Source organism: Diadema setosum, chromosome 8 (assembly GCF_964275005.1).
Source record: "Diadema setosum chromosome 8, eeDiaSeto1, whole genome shotgun sequence".
In the NCBI taxonomy this organism is placed as follows: domain Eukaryota; kingdom Metazoa; phylum Echinodermata; class Echinoidea; order Diadematoida; family Diadematidae; genus Diadema; species Diadema setosum.
In genome coordinates, this window is record NC_092692.1 from 825,651 (window position 1) to 849,136 (window position 23,486).

General features: G+C 39.3%; 1 protein-coding gene across 1 annotated transcript in view; it reads right to left on the bottom strand.

The window, feature by feature from the left end:
* Window positions 1-1,691: 1,691 nt before the first annotated feature.
* Window positions 1,692-23,486, bottom strand: part of LOC140231684 (uncharacterized) — a 43,165-nt gene continuing 21,370 nt past the window's right edge. Inside the window, exons 3-18 of the mRNA XM_072311837.1 lie at window positions 21,073-21,102; window positions 19,151-19,575; window positions 18,473-18,502; window positions 15,666-15,944; window positions 14,548-14,653; window positions 13,052-13,269; window positions 12,405-12,478; window positions 11,549-11,812; window positions 10,608-10,784; window positions 8,428-10,172; window positions 7,371-7,557; window positions 6,588-6,668; window positions 5,133-5,333; window positions 4,377-4,544; window positions 2,849-2,941; window positions 1,692-2,007 (exon numbers count right to left, since the gene is read on the bottom strand). Of these exons, the coding sequence (XP_072167938.1) occupies window positions 1,894-2,007; window positions 2,849-2,941; window positions 4,377-4,544; window positions 5,133-5,333; window positions 6,588-6,668; window positions 7,371-7,557; window positions 8,428-10,172; window positions 10,608-10,784; window positions 11,549-11,812; window positions 12,405-12,478; window positions 13,052-13,269; window positions 14,548-14,653; window positions 15,666-15,944; window positions 18,473-18,502; window positions 19,151-19,575; window positions 21,073-21,102 (4,192 nt within the window). The 3' untranslated portion in view covers window positions 1,692-1,893. The remainder of the gene's footprint in view (window positions 2,008-2,848; window positions 2,942-4,376; window positions 4,545-5,132; window positions 5,334-6,587; window positions 6,669-7,370; window positions 7,558-8,427; window positions 10,173-10,607; window positions 10,785-11,548; window positions 11,813-12,404; window positions 12,479-13,051; window positions 13,270-14,547; window positions 14,654-15,665; window positions 15,945-18,472; window positions 18,503-19,150; window positions 19,576-21,072; window positions 21,103-23,486) is intronic.

Below are 23,486 nucleotides of genomic sequence, written 5' to 3' on the forward strand. Positions count from 1 at the left end.
GCATATATTGGACTCATCATCTGTATTACTGTTCAACAATTGTTCCAATGCTACCTTCAAAGATAGTCTTAACACTGCTAATAACTGACTGTGTGAAACCAACGGCAGCCTCTTGTTTTTGAGAGATAACATTTATAAAACAAAAAGATACAATCATGGCAAATGATGACATGTGCAATATAAACCACAATATTCCCATATTTTCAAAGCTATTTTACTACAAACGATACTTTGTGAAAACAACCAAGTGCCCCACTGATTTTCCATCAATATATTTACATATGTACATATTGCAATTCTATATTTACATTTAAATAGTTACTTTCTACTGTACAAAAAAAAGTGCATAGAAAAATCTGTTCCAAACTTCAATTTCATCAATGTTTGAGGTCTGATATATTGAAACTAACACAGCCTGAAGAGGAAACCCGATGTATTCCCAAAATGTTGAAATGATTTATTGAAAACCCAAACATTTGTAAGCTGCTTTAAATGACTAAAGATATAAAAACAACTGAATGAAAAATCGAAGGGAAATCTAGGGAGCTGCAAGTAATGCAAAGACCCTGCTGGTATAGAACCCAACTGGCATATTACATGGATAGAGGTGCAGAGATGGAAAAATGCTTTCATGTCTATGGACTGACACAGACTAGAATAGTTATACCAGGTCTAGGGCAATTACCCTTGGGCAATTACCCTGGACCCTAACCCTAATCCTAATCCTGAACCTAATCCATACTCTAACCCAAACTCTAACCATAAACTTAACTCTAACCCTAATCTTTACTCTAACCTCACCACTAACCAGTACTTAGTCGGTGGGTAATTGCCCTCTGGGGGTAAGCAAGCAAATCTGTGACGATAAACTTTCAATAATCCACGGTGATATGGACAAAGTTTGACAAAATAAGTACAACTTACAACAAGTTGCCATAAATGTTAGACTTACTGTGCGAAACAGTGTCAAGATTTGTTGCTTGATAATGCATATTGATAGATTGACCTGTTGAAATGTTATATTAGTTTCTTTGGTCCACCCACTACCTTTTGTACAAACTATAATGCCCTCTGTACATCAATGATTCCTGCAAAGTGTGGTACAAAATCCGACCACCAGTTTTCAACAAGAAGATGAAAATATGAAAAAGCTTATACAAGACAACAATACACAACTGACGACGCATGATGGACGCTCACTGGATAGTGAACGACTGTAATAGCTCACTTGAACCACGAAGCTCAGGTGAGCTAAAGAAAAAAAGACAAAAAAGACAACACACACACACAAATCACTTTACAAAAAATTCACTATACAGACAACTGACAGAGAATGTGTAACAAGCCATTTTGCACAAATGATTTTAGTTCATGAAAATGCATATTTAATCTATTGTTCTGTTGGTGCCATTTGTTGATGGAAGCTTGTAAGGAGACTGTTCACTGATCAAAATGTACATGATGACATAGCTCTGTGGTTAGGACCAGGAACAGCCCCTCTTCACGCTGCATATACCATGTAATACTGTGTCTCTTTTATCCACTACAGGCACTTACATATCTACATCTGTTTAATAAATAACCCCACCCCCCCCCCCTCAAAAAAAAAAAAAAAAAAAAAACATGTTTAAGACTATCAGCAGATGGTAAATCTTATGTAAAAATGTACAATTTACACCTTTTATCTGCCATTTTGTGTAATGCTGTACAAATGTTTGGAAAGATAGATAATTTAAGTACATGCATTTCCTCTTTGTGCAAATGTTTCAGGCCTCACACCAAGGCACTGCCGTATCTACTCAAATTTGCTGAACACATCACAAAATAAAGGAGGCTGGTACAGCTCACAGAGACTCTTGAGGCAAGAATGAATAATCTTGGCTGTTCCTGTTATCACCTGTGTAGGACTCCATGGACCCTGAAGCGATAGAGACAGGTGTATTCCATCTTGCCATGGTTACTCTCTATTTTTAGCTCCACCAGTGGTATCGGCTTGGGACTGGGTACCTACAAGGAGGATACGGGTGGGGAGAAAGTCAAGAAATCCCATCACAAGAAAAAAGACAAAACAATGCAGAAATCGGACTATATTCTGTAGAATGTAGTTGGGTTTATCAAAAAACAGACATGCAGTATAACTGCTGGTATTTGCTTCACTAGGCAGAATCAATAACATGTTGGCAATATATCAACAAGATATGGACTTGAAACAGGCGAATATGTCAAAGCTTGAATGATTTGAAAGTAACAGACAATCCATACACCACTTGACAAAAAGATAGGCGGGGGGGGGGCACAATTGAAAAAGATCTGAGAATGATCCACCATGTCACTATACACATCATGTCCTGATCTCAATAGGAAAGACCGATGAATGTATCGGTGCCTAACAGCTCGTAATTTCTACCAGTTGCTATGTTGCCGGTACAGCTGGATACCAACCCCCTCCCCCCCCCCCCACACACACACACAAACACACCAATGCCTGTGAACCCATTAATAATCTGATGTTGCTATGACACACATTTTCCACACACATCTGCCTGAGTATAGACAAGGTTTCATGGCGTCAAATGATGTGTTGCCTGAGGGCAAAAATAAATTATGTGTATATTGAGCACATAGCTCTAGCGCCCGGTATGTGGTACACATACTGTATCTAGCCTGCCTAATAAAATTGTACCCGATGATGGGGCGTAGGATGTAATGCTTAAGCACTTGCCCCAACATGTGGGGGCCCCAAGTGCAGTTTTTGCTCCTCAGCATGGCTTGATGCTGTCACTGAAACCTCTTTTCTACTTGGGTTATGTGCAGGCTAAAGCTATAAACTGGATGACATGGAACTTACCTGGACAGGGAAAAACTGGAGAGGGGAACCATTCTGGTCATAGACGTAGGATCCAAATAAGAAGCCTTCTTGGTCATACTCATCTCGCAAACCCTGGGGAATGTGCATACAGGGCAAACATGAGAAGTTCAGTACAAAATATATAACATATTCAGTCTGTGCTGGGGACAATGAGGGAAATCATTGATGACATTGTGATCATGAAGTTCTGATGATGGCAGTGATGGTGGTGATGGTATTGATGATGATGGACAATGATTCAATCTGTGATTGGTGATCACCATCATCAATCATAGGAGACATGACAATGTGGTTTGCTTAAGCTGTAAGTCAAATTTGTTTCAAGGCCAGGAAATTATGTGTAGTGACCATTCATCTGTGTTCATCGCTTGATCCTCACTGTGTAGTGTCTATTCCAGAAAGATGCTTTACATACAATCACATAAGGGTGAAGATTACCAATTGGTACAAGTAGGCATGAAACTCTCTGGGACTCAGATGTCCATGGTTCATTATATGGTCAAACAATAGATTGGCAGCATATCAGATACAAATATGCCCTATACATTTATCCTTGAAAAATACAAAATTTGTTGAGCTTTGTGTACATTTTGTCAAATGTTACAAAGACTGATAAAAGTGAATGAACACCAAAATAAACTGACAGCAAAAGAAAGTACCCACTTCTGTCAAAGGCCCCACACAAAAATTCACCCCCTACAAATAAACAATTTTTGTACACAGGTATGCTGTAATATCCATTAGTAATCACATACCCAATAGCAAGTGATTATCTTTATTACAAAGAAAAAAAATGACATGCACAGCATCTTGGTCACTGAATCAAAAGTCACAAAATGTAACAGAATGAGCCTTACAGGTTTTACGCAAAAATCAGTGTCACAGGACGAAAAAAGCAGTCACAAACATCAATTTTCAATAATGTGTCTGTCCTCGTGCCTGGACACATTCCCGGCATCTCTGACAGATGCTCTGGACAAGCTGTCTGGCGTAGTCCTGAGGAAGTTCTGTCTATTCCTCCTGCAGAGCTTGGATCAATGTTAGTTGTTTAAAAATGTTGTCCATTCAGTGGCCATTTTTGTGTGGTTGAAAGTGCTTTTGTGTGGGACTTTTGATTCAGTGACCAAGATGCTGTGCATGTCAAGTTCTTCTTTGTTATGAAGACATTCATTTGCTTATGTGCATGTGATTAGTAAGGGGCATTGTAGCACACCTGTGTACAAAAATTGTTTATTTCTAGGGAGTGAATTTTTGTGTGCGGCCTTTGACAGAAGTGGGTACTTTCTTTTGCTGTCCAGTGTAAGTCAGCAGGTGAAGCTGACAAGAATCTCTCACTACACAGCATTTGAGATACAGCAGGATAAATACTAAACAGAGTAAACCAGTGGCAAACAACAAATATTGTATTAGTACTCTGGTATAACATTCTTTCTGCATTAGCATACAAATGAATGTGACTAATTTGTAAACTTGCCTCTCTCATAGAATTTGGCTTTCTGACACTCACCCAAACACTGAAGTTCTTTGGGGCACTGTCAATGGATCCAGTAGGGTCAAGAGTCTTGGGGATGTGTTCCATAGAGAAGGCTGTGGGCTTGATGACATTAGCTAGCTGGATGACCACATAGCCCTGTGTTCCCCGGAAGGCCCAGCAATTACCAGGGTGGACATCCGGCTGTACCAGGGAGCAAAGAGGAGATAGTATGACAAGTGTAACTGAACAGACCTCCTCCAGCCAACTGTCTGAACTTAGAAATAGCAAGGAAAGTCTCACCAAGAAATGATGTTGTAGACTGAAACTTCATCTTACAGATGCATCATCTAGAATATCAACATCAGTGTGTAGTCATCCTTGCCTGAGTCAACTTAAAACAAGTCAAAAATTTACTTGATTGCACACACAAAAAAAATCTACCTCAGATGGATACAAAATAAATGCTATTGTGGAAGTTGAATTTCACAAGTGTCGAAAGACTTTTGTGCTCCCTCTGAATTTGACTTGGATGAGGTTGACTGTATGTCCCAAGGTAGTTTAATATTGCATCACCCCCCCCCCCCCAGCAAATAAATGGAAGATAAACACCAACACAAAACAATACAAACACACACTTCTGCACAAAACCAGGATAAAGTATTTAAAATGTTCACATGTGTGCAGGTTAAATGACACATACAAGACATTTTTTCCCCATTTGTCTACTTAGACCAAGAGAAAATGGTATTTTGCTTTCTCTTTTTCACATCATTAGAAGTCGAACCGTACCTGGATGACAGTCCTTGGTGAGTTGCTCTGATACCAGATGGGGATACCAAAGATGCTAAAGAGGGCGGTCTTGAGGGAATAGGTCTCTGAGCATCGTGTGTTGAGCACACTCCCACCAGCTGACTCCAGGGCGTAATCCACCATCCCAGTCTTGTCTGCATTGTACATGTCTAGTGCCCCCAACACAATGCTTTTCACCCTCTGAAAGGATTTCAATATATATATATATATATATATTTTTACTTCTTTGGCAGTCATTGATTTCAGTTTATATACATTTCCTACACTCTGTATAATTATCTTTGCATTCCTTAATTTAACAAAACATTTAAAAAATGCTAAATACATTTGTCGGACAACAAAAAAACCCAAATCACGCTTTCTAAGTCAATAAAAATAATTATTGAGTAGAGTGCTTTGATTTTAATGAATTCTTGTATGCAGAAAATATCTTGCCATTGGACACAATTTTTTCCAGAAATCATAGGATGGCAACTCTTGGGTGCATATTATAGTCTTGGTTTTGATCACATCTACAATACCTTACATCAAAATTGAAATGTTAACAAATATTTAACAAATACACTTGTCACACATGAAAACAAAGCATAACTAGAAAAGCACTCTGAGAGCGCACACCTCCACCAAGCAGCTACTTTCCACCGTGATCTTGCTCTTCCATAGAGATCAGTTATTTCCACCCACTGAAAAATTGCCCAATTTCCCAATATAGAAGCCTTTGTTACATCATAAACCCTCAGATGTGCGGCGCGCCTCTCCCCAGCAGAAACTAGAGCACGCACTTTAGTGCGCACATGAAAAACTAAAAAATGCGCAGCTTGAACTCCCAAGTTCATTGACCCTACCTCGCAAAATACTGTAAATCCTTCATAAAATCCATAAAAATTTCTTGATCACTACCAAAATTTAATCATTTGTTACTTGTGTCATTCTCAACCTTTCCTGCAAATTTCATCTAAATCCATGCAAAACTTTTTGAGTTATTTTGCACATGGACAAACTAACTAACTAACTAACAAACAAACCAACGGTAACAAAAACATAACCTCCTCCCTTGGTGGAGGTGATAACAACATGAACTTTAACTACACATGTACAACTAATTTGAAGCAGAATATCATCTCCAGATAAGATGTAATGGAAACACTATGTAGCTTTTACAAATGACAACATCTGTTCTATGTATACGTGTGGTCACAAACTCTTCTGTGATAGGCAAACAGGAAGTATATCTTACAAGTTCATTAACAAAGATTTCACACACACTGGCTTCACAAACAGAACCTTCAGTAGCCTCAAAGCACAAGACATGTTGCTTGAAATTTGCTAAACTCAGCACTGAAAGTCATGTATACACCAAATGTCAAGTACAACACACAAAGAAACAAGCAAACTATGAAAGAGAGAGAGAGAGAGTGTTGACACCAGACTGACCTCTTCATCCAGACTTCCCTGCCCTGAGGCACTGGCAGCAGCTCCACTCTGACTCCCAGAGTTAAACCACCATGGAAACATCTGGGACAAACAATGAACACACAGTAATCATTCTAATCCATCCATTACCTAGCTTCTATCTCATGCCCTCTTTCCTCTTATCATAATGCTGTCCTAAATCTATTCTGTTGTGATCACTAAATCATTAACTTCATACACTGTTTTAATCTATTCTGTTGTGATCACTAAATTATTAACTTCATAGACTGTACAAATAACACATTACCTGATCTTCTTGTTTAGGTTTCTTTTTTTTTTTAATTCTTGAGTTAGCAGTGATTGCAATGAAACCTTGAATTCCTTTGACACTATCTTGGTTGAAACTAGATAACACACTGGTATGATTCTCAAAACATGTGAAAGGACTTCTGAAATTCTGAAGAGATTACTGAACACAAATTTGCTTTCTAAGATGGCAGCTAAAGTCCATCAGGGTTCCTGGTTGTGGGAGCATCGGAACAGTGAAGGGTCACAAAGATGTTGGCTCACTATTACTCAAGTCTTATTATGGCTATTGGAGCCTTAAAACATTGAAGGGTTAAAAGGCAGGTGTCTGCTTACCCCTACTCCAGTCTTATCATGGTTATTGCAGCCTTAACCTGTCGAGGACGAATCCCGAGTATACTAGGGCAAGTGTCTATGGAAAATGTGTGTTGTACCAAAAATAAGCCTGTCCTCAACGGGTTAAGACATTGAAAGGTCAAAAAGCAAGTGTAGACTTACCCCTACTCCAGTCTTATTCTTGCAGCAGGTGATGACATCAACCTCGAGGTGTGCATACTGCTGCTGAAGTTCTGATACATTAGCCTTCAGTTCAGACAGGTCTTCCCGGTAAGCTGCCCCTGCAGCCGCTCCCAGTCCTGCTGCTCCGAGCCCTGTCCCAACCAGCCCTGCTGCTGCCAGACCAGCACTGAACAAGGATATAGAAGAGGGGAACAAATAATATTATCCAAAGTCACATCTCACTAGCACTGGATGAGATGGGTCACTCAAAGAGGTGTCCACCCTTCTGCCTTTCTGTGATTGATTACATGCTGGGATTGGACAATACAATGTTTTGTGTGTGTGTGTGTCTGTCTGTCTGTTTTTTTCAATGTCAGATGTGGTGGATGATGTAAGTGAATGGCTCCACAAGAAAATGTACCTAGCAACAGTTTTCCTTCAGAGAAGACATAATACATACTAATTGTTATGTACACTTGTGTATCATAAAATAAACACCAAAAATTGATGGTTTCTGTACATTTATAAGTCGCAGACATCACCTTGGCCTTTGGGCTTAATGAAAGTGTAAATGCATTCAAACTTAATTCAAATTTGGTGGCCCAAATTCATGAAGGTGGTACAAATTTAAACCATGGTTTGTGCAAATTTCTTCTGCATAAGTATGATTGACAGAATTCGTATGCCAACAGACGTCCAGTAACAAACAAGCACTGATACGTGCACATCAAATGTATGCCTATTTCAAGCTTATTTTAGACCATGGTCTAGGTTTAAACCAGGTTTAAACCACTTTTGTGAATTCGGGCCTATGGGTGTGTGTGGGTTGGAACAGTAGCATAAAGATTCTGATTCAGCTTCACGCTTTTTTTTTTCTGGTCCATAACATGGAAAGTTTCTTTTCATTGCCTGAAAAATATAGTCAAATCCATAGCATATTCACTGATCACATGAGATGCGATTGAAATGAATAGTTCGTCAACTGGCTTTGCTGTTACTCTAAGCAGTCTGCATTCACCTATCAGCCAATCAAAGTCTAGTTCCATCAAATATTTACCTGTTCTCCTCCTGAGCTGTTTTCAGGTGTCCGAAGTCAAGCACCAAGGCATCCACCTGTCCCTGCAGAGTTGCAATGGATGCCTCAACATCCTTGCCGCAGCTCCCCGAGGACATCTTGAGATCCAGCAGGTCTGAGTCCAGCTTGGTGACCCTCTCCTGGATGGAAGCCAGGAAGGTGGACTGTGAGGTCTCGCCGCTGTCTTTGGCAAACAGAATGGCATTGATGCTGGCGAGTGTCTCCCGCAGCGCGTTGATGTCGCCCTTTATCCAGTCCAGGTTCTGCTTGGATGAACACCCAGTTGTGGCATCAACGCCCTCACTGCCGAGGGCCATTCTCTGCATGGACGAGGAGAGATCGTTGAGGCTGGTCTCAAGGACACTCAGCTGAATGGCTTCCCCATTGGTTCGGGAGGTTTGCTTCTGAAGGAGGCCAGTGTTGAGCTGCAACGTGGCAACATCATCAGCTAGACTGTTTTGGCTGCGTCTGACATCTGATAGACCGTCACTCAAACTTGTCAAGGATGTCTCCAGCTTGGCCTGATCTAATCTCTCCCTAAGTAACACAACTTTATTTTCCAGTGAGTTTACTTCCCCTGTGAGGATTGAGATACCCGACGAGGTCTCACTGGCCATCTCATTCTTCAGTTTGTTGAGGGCAATGTGAATATTGTCCATCTCCTCCTTGAGAGTTCTCATGTCAACAACACTAATCAAGGATTGGGGAGCACCATCTGCTCCTGGTAACATCACCACTGATCCATTCAGACTCCGCTCAAGGGCACCAACACTCCTACCCAGAGCCACAAGTTTCAAAGAGTGTGAATCTATTGTCTGGGTGGTGAGGCTATCAGATGCCTTCAACTCAGTCACTTTAAGCTTGATGGTGGCAATTTCTGTCTGCAAACTGGCAAACTGGCTGTTCAGTTTGTTCACACTGTCTTGCAAACCTGAAAGAGCGTGAGAATCGAGTTGACTGTCAGATCCTGCATCACTCTGAGTCACAATCGTCCTGGTCTGCAAGGTGTTGAGACCAACCTGAAGCTGGCTGCTTTCCTTCTCTAACCCAGTCAGTCGAGTCTGCAGCTGACCAAGCCTTTCTACAATACCACTGACATCACCAGAAATGAGCTGGTTGACTGCGACACGCAATTCAGCTAGATCAGATTCCATGGATCCAGCAGATGTCATAAGTCCTGCATGTTTAGCTACAAGGCTCTCCACAGAGCCCTCAAATCCAACATGCTTCATCTTCATCTCTGTCAAGTCTTGTCGGAGCTGTGACATATCAGCTAACAGGGCAGACATATGACTGCTGGAAGAACTGTGGGCAGCATTGGTTTCAGACACATTAAACTCAAGGTCACGCATCTCGCTGCGGATTGCAGTTAGGCTGCTCTCCACAGAGTTGATGCTGGCCACAATGGTGCCAAACTGTGTGGTATGCTGACCATCGGTCTTCACCAGCGTGTCCATCTCTCTCTTCAGCTGTATCAAGGTCAGTTCCAGACCCTCCACTTCAGCAATCTTTTGGGTAATGGTCAGCATGTTGGCACTGAGCAGGCCAATGTCTCCCCGCTGTTGCCTGTCAGCACGCTGTGCTTGGTGGACATCAGAAGCCAGTTTGGTGTGGAGACGTTGGAGAGACCCACGCAATCCTACCAAACCTTCGGATAAGGTGGAGAACTCCTGCCGTAGACTCACAACAGTTGGAGAAGAGCTTCTCACATCACCCTCAGAGTCCACCTGGCATACAGAAGAGAAAAATGCAATTAACAGACTGTATGAGCTGTCAGAGACAGCTAGAGTACTCTGATGTACATGTACATACGCATTATTTTGTATGTTGGTATACAACTCAACCCCCATAAAGTCTTTGAATAGTAATGTCAAAATACATTTTAACATTCTTACCCCCAGCTTTCTTGAGTTTTGTGGATTACTTCTAGGAGAAGCTTCCTGAAATCTGCTTCTAAGGGGAAAAAAATTGTTGTTGCTTTTGATAGTGAATGGAGCATAAGCATTCATAATTAAGATTTTAATCAAAATCATTATCTATAATATTACATGGGTGATGGGAGAGTAGTAAGCTGATATCTGATCCTATATAATGTACAAATTACAAACTGAAATTTAATTAAAAATCTGGTGTGGCAAGAAAGTCTGCCAGCAATATCTGACCTTCAGTTGTAATGTTCGCATGTCTCCCTTGAGTTCTGTGATCTTTGACTCCATGGAGTTGATAAGAATCAAGGTAGCCTTGTTTGGGGGCTGGTCTCCACTGGCTGCAAGGCTGTCTGCTAGTTGGGTTTGCAAGGCTAGGATTTCACTGGCTTGTTGTGTGTGCACTTGTTGAAGCTAAGACATTGTGAAAGAAACACATTAAATCTCATAGATACTCATCAATAGTCCTTAAAAGAGTTGACAACAGGAGTTGTATCATATCAATTCACAATGATATCTTACAACATCTATCACTATAATTCTGACAAAACCTTAGTAATTGTGGAGAAGAGTACTGTACAAGTGGAGATTTTTGCAGTGTGCAAATTTTTTGCGCATTTCGCATGACCAGAAACTAGCGCGAAGATAAAAGCGTGCAAATTATTTTTGCTGTTATATTCAATTTTCAATACAATTCAAACCAAATTTCATTTCCAGTATCACACTGTTGTTGATACAAGTTCCAGGAAAGCAAAGTGTACATTGTATCACAATATACATATCCACATATAGTTATTGGGAAAGAAAGGCCCAAATAAAAGACAAGCTTGTAGTGTGTACCACTATGTAATGTTTTGATTCTGTGCAGTTAAAAACCAGCGAAATTTATTTACTCTGCTGGGCTCAAAAAATTACCCACGCAAAAATATCCACTTCTGTAGTAACTACTTGTGAACCTGAAGTTACAGCCCCATTTTAAAGAAGCCTTGGTAGAGTTCATTATCACCCTTGTGATAGTAAACAAGCATAACACCTAACAAAGATGTCGTAGAAGCAAATATTACTGTAAGACTCTAGGAGCATATCAATTCCATCATCCAATACGCAACACAATAGGGAAACCAAGGGACAACGATCCGCAAGTGGTAAGAAATGGAAATTAAGGAACATATCCTCACCAATTGAATTTGTTGATTTTGACTGTGTAGCTGTGTGCGAAGTTCTCCCAATTCATTCCTCACTGCACCGTTGATCCAGCCAAGAAGTTGGTCTTGCTTCAAGCATTTAATACACCCCTCCGCCCCTATCCCACCAATGAACCCTGCCCCACTCTGGGAGTCTCCAGGATGTGGTGGGGAAGGAGGAGAGGGGGTAAACCAGTAACCAGCCCTGTCCTTTAGAAGAATGAACTGTTGGTTGATGGTTTGTAATGGTGATTCAGCCTGTTGGTTGTAATTGACAATTATCAAAATAAGATTAATTTCTAAGAAATTGTTAAAAACTGGAGACTCCAAGCACTTTGAAAACAAACACTAGGAAAAGAGTAGCATTGACAAAAAAAAAAGGATTTTCAATATGCAAAATATCAACATTATCAGCATGTTACAAACAGAAAAAATAGTAAAAATAGCAAATCATTATCATATGTAAAATCCCATAATATCTGCTTTGCAGGAAACTTACAACATGAATCGAAAGGATTTTCTACAATGGTTTGAGTAACTCAGATATAACAAATCTACCTCTAGCTACGAAATACCACCAAATTATCACTTCCATCTAGAATAAAAGGCTGTTGTCAGTCAAATTCAATCACAGATTCCATGCTCTCTAGTCCATGACAGCAATCTTAGGTGTCAAGTTATTTCTATGATGAATCAATGGAAGTACAGGTACATATCTATAGCAAACATACACAGGGAGGACAATTGATGCTTTCTGCCTAGAAATACACACGTGTGCACTCAGGCCCTATAGAACGACCATTGGTATGAACAAGAAAATAATAGATCATAGAATAGATTCTCTTCTTACCACTGTTTCATTTGATTCATTTCTAGCTAAAAGAGGTATGAAGAAGTAATGTCCAGTTGTTGCTGCTGACAGAACTGAAAAGACAGAGAAAAAAACAACACTCAGTTTTCATTCACGAACAAGGTCACTATGCTTCACTATGCTTCGTGAAACATGACAAACACACAAACTCATTAATCATTTTTCTCTCCAATCTTTCTCCATAAAGTATAGATTACAAAACCTTAGTTTGCTTTCCTACAATCTAAATGACTTCAATTCTTGGTAATCACATCAAGTTTATCATCTTTCCTTTCGTCTTTTCCCTGTGCGCTTAGAAACATTGTATTATGCCCATTACAAATGTAATGTATTGTCATTATTTTTACTATCAATTCAGTTTTTATCTATTTTCATCTATGCCCATGGACTGACAAATGAAACTTATCAATTCACATCTACATGTATTAATTGTTGTTGTAGGCAAATGATAACTTCAGTATCTGCCTTATTCCCTTTGTTAAGTGCACTGATATTTTCCATGGCTATGAACATGCTTTATAAGAATCAAGTATTTGTAATATTACCAGCAAGTCTCAATCAAGGGTGCAAGTGTCAATACGTAATTATGTCTCTGAAGAGATTCCAGTGGCAGTACATGTACTCACGCATCAGAAACAGTAGGAGTGGAAGACAAAAGCAGCAGAGAGGGATCCCTCCCCCTCTCTTCCTCCTCTTCTCCTCCTCAATGATTGTGGTTGTCATGGTTTCCGTGTAGGTACTACTGGTGTGCATTCTTCCTCCTCCTCCTCCTCCTCCTCCTTCTCCTCCTCTATCTCCTCCTCCTGCATACTGCTTACCATGCATCAAGGTTGTGACAGGAGCTCTGAAGAAACCATAACCACACACAAAGGAGCACAGTAGAATCTCAGATGAAGGGGCATTCCAGATGATTTTCACAATTTCACATCGTGTAGTAAATAAATCAACAGCTCCATGTACATATATTTGTGGACTTTATTGTGGTCATTGGGCACAGAGACCAATACTCTGAAAAATCTTAAACAGATTACACTGAACAGTGCTGATGACATAGGAGCCTCACATATTTCAGAAATGTAGCAGTGTAATTCCATTACAATACTGCTTGCTTAACAAGGTCACCTGTGTAGAATTTATGCATGCCTTCCTCTTTTGTTCTGCTTCCTTGAGCCCAAACTCATGTATTCTTATTGTGAGGCTGCATGTCATCATCCTTGTTCATTGCAATTTGTTATAAATTTTGAAAACATTCTTATTCCTCATCCCATCACTATAAATTCTGAAATTTTGTACTCAGTATAACTAATTTATAGTAGTTCAAATGTAAAAGTCTAAAAATCATCCGGAGGCCTCTTTAAGAAAACTCTGACGAATCTGAACAATCTCAAGCTGTGCATCTATTTGGGAATTTGTCTAAAATCATAGAAGTATTTCTTGTATTTCTAGAGTTTGGAAATTTGCTATGTATTACAGGTCAGCGTCAGTGACCATTTGTTACTTAACGAATGCCACCCACTTGATCTTTGCTGATTACATGGGCATGTTAACAGGTATAACAGTGCAATTTAGCCTTACACAGACTCTATGATTAACCATTCATCCATAGACTTTGGAAAGCAGAGAAAATGAAAACACTATAATATCATTTATAGTTCCACAAGCATAAGTTCCACAAGCTATCGACTTTAGCCATCCTACCTATTGACCGATTCGGGTTCGTTGAGGGCAGCAGACATTTTATGGCACTGGGCGCAGCCATGAGCTCAAATTGCGGTGTCTCAGCCGACCACCCCCTGCTCTCCCCCACCCTCAGGGCAACATGTTTATCGCGCACTTGTAACAAAGGTTCGCGCACTAAGCAAGCATTCGCGCACTCAGTACGAGATGCCCATTGGCTAAAACAACCATGCATCAGTTTTTCATTCTGCGCGCGTGAGAGGGGTGGGGAGAGAGGAGGGGGGTCGGATGATACACCGCAGTAATGGCGCTGCCCATGCCAAAAATACACATAGCACGTCACAGAATCGGTAAATAGTTTCATGGACCCTACTTCTACATCATACTTTAATCAGCACAAGTTTCACTGAGAAAGGTAAACAAACATATGAAACTACACTGTTACCTGCAAAAGCTGTACAGCCATGGACCATACCAAAATGATCTGCATGATGAAACTAACTTTGTAAGCAGCAGACTGAGATACAACACGAAAAGTCTGAGTGAGTCACCTTCAGGAAGAGACATAAACGTAAAAACATTCACAAACATGTTACAAACAAAATAAAATGTGAACCACATTTCTTGCATCATAGAACCAATGAACTGATGTATGTATCATCATATAACATACAAATAATGAATCTTTATGAGTGCATTGGATCATTTCATCTTTCACCAAATGAAATATTCTGTCCATTGCATGAATGAAAAACATTAATAATTTGTTTTATATAATGCCTAAAATTTATCCTTGTCATTTGATGTTTTATTAATTTAGAAACAAGAGAGAATCTGAGATCAAGAGAGTGAGCGCTTTACACTAGCGCGCTGTCGCATACACACACTGCAAACGCAAGCATTTTTAATACACTCGTAGTGTGCTGGGCTCTCAGCATGCGTGCAATGGAGCAAATCGTATGGATCCAAACTTGCATGGGAAATGGAGCCACAATTGTATGGATGGTGACATCACAGTGAAATGGGAGGGATGATCAGTGTCAAACAATCAATCAAATGACAAGGATCTATCTAGGTGTTATATAATAGGAACTTGTAAGTTTCTAATCTGTGAAACACTGCATTGTGCATATCTCATATGGTGTAGAAACAGACTGGATATATGTACATAAGATCCAATGAGTGGCAATCTTAGTCTCATAATTGCAAGGAAATATTTTTACTTGAACATGTCACTCACATGTGATTTCAAAGTCTTCCCAAATTAGAAAACCTCATATGTGCTTAAAAAACATAAAATCTTCATCAATAGGATATGACTAAAAGTAGCTGATTCATTACATAGGTTTTGCTTATGTACATCCTGTTGTATATGTCCACATCATAATAATAGCTGGCATTTTGATTGAATGCCTAGTTCTCTGTAAATGCAATGTAATTTGTTTTTCTTTTATATGTTCTTTAGATGCTTCCATAGTGAACATGTGACAAAACCAAATTTCCATGCCATGTTTTCAAACATAATTTTGGCAAATAGATAAATAAAATGGAAATGATACAAACCTATCAGATGACCAAGACGAGACACAGCAGAACCCAATAACGATGCTGCTGAGCTGACTGATGTAGACGTCACCCTGACGACAGTGGTTACTATGGTTTCTATGATGGTTAGGGTGGTGATGAGGCAAGTCATGAGGAAGGGTAAGACACCAGGTTGCTGTCGGTAGAACTCTCCTTGTTGTTGCAGCCAGGTGGTAGTAGTGGTAGTGGTGGTAGTGATGGTGGTGATGGTGGTAGTACTAGAACCTTGTGATGCCAAGCCTGAGAGAGACTCAGAATCTAGGACAAGAGGGATGAGATGTGTGTACACATGTACCTTGAGAAGACATCACTCCTGTTCTTACATCATCTCACAAGCTGACTTCCTATACCATCTAACTGCTGAATCAGACCTGCACCAGCAGCCACCTCTATACAATGACCACAAACTTTGATGCCTTGGAGACAGTGCAAGTGACTAGAACTGCTTATATAGATCATTGATTTTCACTGCCCTTTTCTCAAAACATGAGTATCCTATTAAACCATGCCACTTGTCCATACAGATTACATACAGCCATATGAAGCGCTCTGGAATAAGGTCCCCCCCCCCCCCCAAAAAAAAAAAAAAAAAAAAAATGGCTTGTTTGCCCTTTGCGACCGACTAAAAATCACGGAAATTTCGGGTCGGGTTTTTTACTTATTTTTTTTTTGGTTGCTCTTTCAAGTTTATTTTTTTTCACAAATTTCATCTTCTGCAAATTTGTGAACGGTTTTAAACCCAAAATTATCCATTTTAAGCTAAAGAAAGAATGAAAAAAAAAAGGTCTAAAAATGTTTTTTCATCTCATCGACCCATCGTAATTGTGTTCGGGCTGCGCGAGGCCGCAGGTTACGTTTTATAGCATGCATTGCATGCCAGCTACCTTTTTGGCTCACGTACATAGGTAGTGCGCTAGCTAGCTAGCTACCGTACTAGCTGCGACCAGCAGCCCCATACACATAGCGTATGGGGCTGCTGGTCGCAGTTAGCTACCGTACCGGCTGCGGCACAGCGCAGTGCGACTGCCAAGATGGCTACTTTTGCAGCATCCGTTACCAGCTGTCATGGCACCAAAACTGTTTGGAGTTCAGTTGCCAGCATCTCACTGGAAGGTAGTTTTTTTGGAGCTGTTTGCAAAATTTAACAAAGATGAACGTTATAAGTGTTTGTCAGTGAGTGTTTCTGCCGCGCCTACCGGGCCCTGGCAAGACGTAAATTTGAATGAATCCCTTGAAGTTTTTTGCGCCACATCCTGTACAAAGTGAACTAGAACTCGAAGTATTGCCAGAAGGATGAGTGTATTACGAGATGCCCTGCCAAAGTTACAAAATTACATGGGTAAAAAGGGTATTTAAAAAAAAAAAAAAACCCGACCTACCGACCCTCTTGGGTTTTGACAATTAAGGGCAAACAAACAATTTTTTTTGGGCCTAATAAGTCTATATCTGACACAGAATAAGTTGTATAGTGTTGTTGTGTATCAATCTTCTTTTTTTGTTATACACTACCCACTTTGGACAAATAGTCATGAATACAAATCATTTAGTTGGAGCACTTGAAGCTAAACTTGGTGCTATAATCACTGTCTACTATCAGTATATTAAAGAGCAGTTTCAAACACAGAGTATGGCAGTCTATACAACATGGCATAACGCTTCCATCAAATAACAAATTATGCCGTTGGTTCATGTATTATTTCTATTTTGAAAGCATGCCAAGTCAAACCATCTGACCATATTGTTGGTTTTACACACATGTACATTGCCTTGCTGAACCACTTAAAGACTACTTTCGCTTGGGGAATGGGTATCAGATTACTACACAAACAGACAATCTAAAGACTGAACTGAGGCCAGGCTTCAATCACACTCCTTGTCTTGGTAACAAAGTCACAACAAAGAAGATGAAGCAAAAATTAGTATAAAAAAGATTTCTACCAGCAACTTCCCTCAGCACATTGCTCTGTGCATGGCCTACAAAGATCACCTGCTAACTTAAAGAAATAAAGCAGGTATACAAAGAGAACTAGTAAAGCAGATAACTTTTAACCTGATATGATAATTATTTTTTTTAAGAATCTAAAAACTGATGAACTTGTCATTTGATACATGTATTTCATCATATTTCTTAATCTGTACATATATGCATCCTTTCATGAACTACGGTGGGAAATTCACTCTTTTCTAACTTCATATACACGTACTGTGCTATAAAAAAATTAAAAAAAACAACAATTATGCTCTCAAATAGCTTGAAAGGGACCCTGTAGATAATGGCAGCATCATGTGACATGTACATTGGACATGTGTACGAGAAATTATTATATATCATTGTCTGCAGGCATATGACACATTTCCTGAGGGAAACAGGGGTAAGCGTGACTGACATGCTGTGTTCTACACACATTTTCTCCATCCCTTGACTTTTTATAGGTATACTGCATGAGTATATAATCATGCCATGTTTTTACATTGCAAGGCAATACTTAGTAATAGTATTCAGTGTTACATAATTTGTACTCATTACCTAATAGATTCCATCATGAAAAAAAAAAAGGAAGTGATGCTCTTTTCCATTCAAGTTCCATTTTTCCAGCAAGCCAGAGAATTAAGGGAGGAGAAACATAGCACATCTACCCATTGGCTGGAAATGATACATCTGAGGTTAGGTATAATGTAGATACAATACAAGCTGTACGTCAAACTTGCATCTATGAGGTACACCGTAGAAGCAATTCCAAGATCAATGGTAAATATTAAAAAAGAGGTATGGACAGTAATCTTACCTGATATGTCACTTTCATTTCTGTCCAAACCTGTGAAAACACACAAAAAATGATACTTAACACGGTAAGCAATTCTGTAACATTATGATAGGTGATCAAAAGTTAAGAAATTCAGTCTTATTTCAGCAAACAGTCAATTTTTACACAATCTCACAATGACTCACAATAAGTAGAACCAGGGTTGATAGGGATCGCTTCATGTATACATACATCCTGCAACACCAGAATTTTACAAAAATATTGCCTCAGTTGAACTACACTGGACTAGTCGAGGATCCAACTTGAGATATTTGTCAACCCTTCTCCTTCCCACTTTCTGAACTTTTATGCAGCTTTATCTGTAAAATGTAGTAATTTCATCAATTGTGACCAACTTTACATCTCAAATGATTAATCAAGTACTGTATCATAAACTTGTTTGATGTATGTAACATTGTATTCCACTTGTCACACCAATTTCCTGCATTTCATGTGAAGGAGAGCTGTCACTGTTTTTACAACTTGCTAATGTGAATGTAAGCATTCATGTAGGCAAATTTGTGACTATCATTATTCCATCTCCTTTGAATGACACTTCATTTATTCAAATATACTGTTTACGAGTGTACTGGGTCCTCTGAGGTTAACTTGTGTGGTTTAATGCTGACCCACTACAATTAGTCTGATTACAAGACTTACCATATATATTACTCAAGCTCCTGTTCTTTTGATTCATCTCTGCTAACAGCCCACTCTGTCTGGTCTGAACACTAGACCTGTTGTCAGCACTAGTCTCATACTCAGCACCATTCTCTTCAATGAGTCCCGATGATCTACTCAACACCTGAGCCATAGTTTTTGTGATCTTTCTCGTCCTCTGTGCTGCCCTCTGACCCCGGACAGGGGTGTTGTCGTAGCCCCCCTCCTGCTGACCGATGACCCTACTGCTGCGTCGTCGGGATGCTGACCGCGTGGCATAGCGGTGTCCAGGAGCAGCGGAGTACGGTGTCTGTGGCAGCAGCTCACCTTCTTCTTGGCCATTTCTAGACATAATGGGTGTCTCATAGGAGTTGGCTAATCTCCGCAGAGGTGCTGCGTGGCTTACTGATGACGAGTAACTGGCACTACACACGTAAAAAAGAAAATCGAACAAGGTATAAACTAAATCAGTTTTCACAGAACAATACATTATCATAAGAGGACAGATTGTGTGAATATGTTCATAAAACACATGTCAAGCTTCCTTATATCTACATGACATGATCTAAAAGTTTTCTCTCTTTCTCAAACTTACCAGTTTCATTTTGATTTCTTAAAATGAAAAATTTTATTCTAAATCAAATATGATATTTGCACAAAAGTTTGTTTCATTTTACTTGATGTATGTATGTGTTTGTTTTTGTTGCTGTTCTTTTTTCTTTTATCCAACCCTTAGAGCAACGACCTTACATTGTCACTCATTTGACCAAAGTTATTAAATAGGCATTTTCAGAATTCAAGGAGAAAAAACGGTCTTTCATAAGATTAAATTCAATCATAGAGGACAGGTGGGATCACAAAATGCTGTAAATTTTGGCATACATGGTGCACTCATGTACAAGGTGCATCAAAACTTTGGGAGTCAGCCAAACCCCCCCCCCCAAAAAAAAAAAAATGATAATCATGTAAAACACACTGCATATTCGCAACCAATCCTTTCTGCCCCATTTTCAATACAGTCGCTAGCAAACTCTTCATCGTGACGTCAGTGGGTGAATTTATGATGAAACAGTAACACTGATAGAAAGAAATATGACACACAAGTTGATTTTGGGAATAATGGTGTATGTATTATGACATTTCAAATCAATGTCTTTTTCATTTATCTACACAATAACATGTGTATAGGCTGCATAAACTTATCATGACAGGATTTTATATCAGGCTTGGCAGCCATCGCCAAAATTTTCTTGCTCCTTGAGGTTTTACCTCCAGTTTTTGGTATTTTCTGTGTTGAAATAAAGAGGGTTGTATACATGGAAGTTTATGGCATAACATAAACAAAAGTTCAACCTTTAGATCACACTGTTCACTCTTTTTAGAACAGAAAGCAAAATGCACTGAAACAAGATGAAACTATGGCTTTCCCACAGTGTCAGTCACATTATCTCTTAAAGGGTGGGTACAGTTCTGGTCGAGGTGAGGATTTAGCTTTTAATATTTTGCGAGATATTCAGAAACCACTCTATGACGTGTCAAAAAGCATGCAGTTCTAAGGGGTATCAAAAGTTTATTCGATGAAAATCGGTTTTGAAATGGTTGAGATATCCAAAAACAAGGTGAAACAAAGAGATCCTAATAAAGTTGTGGTATGTCGCCTTTTATTATTAGCACTTTTTGGGATATCTCAGTCATTTGAAAACCAATTTTCATCAAATAAACGTTGAATCCTTCTTAAAATTACATGCTCTTTCATATTTCATAAGAGGCTTTTCATTATCTCACTTAGGAATGTTCAAAACATGAATCCCCACCTCAACCAGTACTGTACAGTCCCTTTAATCTAACAAAAATTACTTCTTTACTGCAGTGCACTTTAATTACTACCAAAAATCAAACACATAACACAGCAATGAACTCACCTTCTGGAGTATGTGTAGTCTGTCTTTTCTCTGTAGATTGCAACAAAAGAAAAAGAAGGAATCACAGTGATTAGTTTATGTTCATCTTATCAACAACAAACAATGTTATGGCCATTTTAGTCAACTCATAAATTTGGTCTCTGTTCTTGTGTACACACACTGTCTAATAGCAGCCTACACATTGAGACAAAGTCCTCCAACAGTGGCAAATAGTTTACAGTCAGTGTGATTGCTACTGACACACTTCAAGAAATACTGCAGACATAGTTCGAAGTGTTTCTGCCATCAAGAGGCGAGACTAATTAATCAAGCACAGAATACTGCATGGCTTCATGTGCAAAATTACAGCATATCGTATACAGGCAGGTACAGTACTACAAAAACGTGTAGTATCTCCTGCCTGCAATATGCATTATGGTAGCAGACACGTGGTTTACTGTGGATTAAATTTCAGGTGATTTTCCAGCTGGTGGCAATGCTTCTACACTGGCCCACAAGGTTTGGACTGTAAATGTTAGAGATGCTAAAACACCTATATGAACACCCTCCAGGAGACTAAATCCTGAAGTCTTGCTTTCACCAAGAAAATACTTTGTACCGCCTTGCTTTCACTCACAAACACACAAAGGTCCTTTTATGAGCCAGTAGACAACCTGGTGAAGTCTTCTGATTGAGCTAGAGGATTCTATACTAATCCATGCTTCTCTGTCACATTCTTGCCTTTGATAAAATTAAGAACCCCACCAAAGGTTGCCTGATGTACATTGTAGAAATGGCCATGAGAGTGGCAACAAATCCATTCATTATGGTAAGACAATGCTCAAAGCATGGTAAAATCACTCCCATCAAATCCCTTTTAATGGGATATCTAATGTTTCCACTGCCTGTGTGTTGCATGTATAAGTATGAACATGTGAATGTACTGAGTATATGATATTATGTGTGTGTTCATGCATAATGTATGCTTGTGTGCATTTTACAAATGTGTGTGTGAAACTATGGAAATGAAATGACAAACCAGTTCTTCTTTGATATATTACAATTTAAGAATTTATACATCTTTCTTCTTATTCTCACTAAAAGAAGAACGCTCATTACACCCATTATCACTGTATAATATTGCAAAACCTGGTTCACAATACTTCAAATGATCATATGATGGACACTAAAATGAAAACTATCTGTAACAAAGTTACGGCACAATGAGTTAGGTGAGCATTTGTTACAATGCATAATGCCATCATATACAGTCTACTGCACACAACTGCAACCACAATGTGAATAGTCGCACCTTGCCGCCTAGCTGCACATATTTTTGTTTTGTTTCTTTTGTTCGGTATGTTCATACCACATGAATACCAACAACAGATGAACTTCCAACAAATCAGTATATTTTACATACAAGGTACAATGTAGGTCCTAGTTGGTATACAGCACACAAATAATATGCAAGGGTTTGGTACCAATATACTTTAGGCAGTGCCTTATTAAAAAAAAAAAAAAAAAAAAAAAGTACCATAGCCATAGCAAGTGTATGACAAGATGTCATAGTTCACATATGATACATTCATGCACACACATACACACAAACATAAATACATAAGGATGCCACTAGAGTCTGAAATAGTTTTATGGCGTAATATGCCTCTCTTCTAGGAATTCAGTTTGTGTGTGGCCTCTGGGAAGAATCAAAAAATGTTGAAGTCACTTGGCAAATATTGTATTTTTTTTTCTCCATTGGGCTGCTCATTGCATAGCATCACAATAAACTTTTACATGATGATAAAAAATATTGTCCTCCAGTGTGTCAGTTTTCTTGGGATGCCTTGGGTGGCTTTAGCAGAGCTGCCTAGCAACTTCCACTGTAATGTCAATTTTTTTCAATGTCACACTATTTCACCCTCAGAGTTCATGGGCCTATTGTAAACACAAAGACATTAAATGTGTACACACTCACACACACACTCAAAATAGGAAGAAAAAGATCCCCAAAATAAAACTCTACACTTGTATCCAGCACTCCTTAGTGCAGACTCCTTTATCTCTATGAAATGATTGTGTTTAAAAATGCATTGAAGACACTCAAGGAAGGACTCTTTGAGAAATTGATCAGCCTTGGACGAAGGCTAATAACAGTAGTAATCCATCCTGTCCTGCTATTCCAATGAATGAGAGGCATTCGAGTCTTCAAAGATCATACTAATACAGGATCATCTTGCCAGTAATGTAAGAACACTACATGACAGCAGAGATGTGGTCCAAAGCATACCACAGTGAACCGTACAACGTCACAACCTGGGAGGACCTAACATATCCCAGCCAACACAAACCATGCCCCATTGAGTTCACCATAAAGCCTTCATGTAAACCTACATTGATACACTGGCATAATAAGTGAACATGTTTAAAGGACA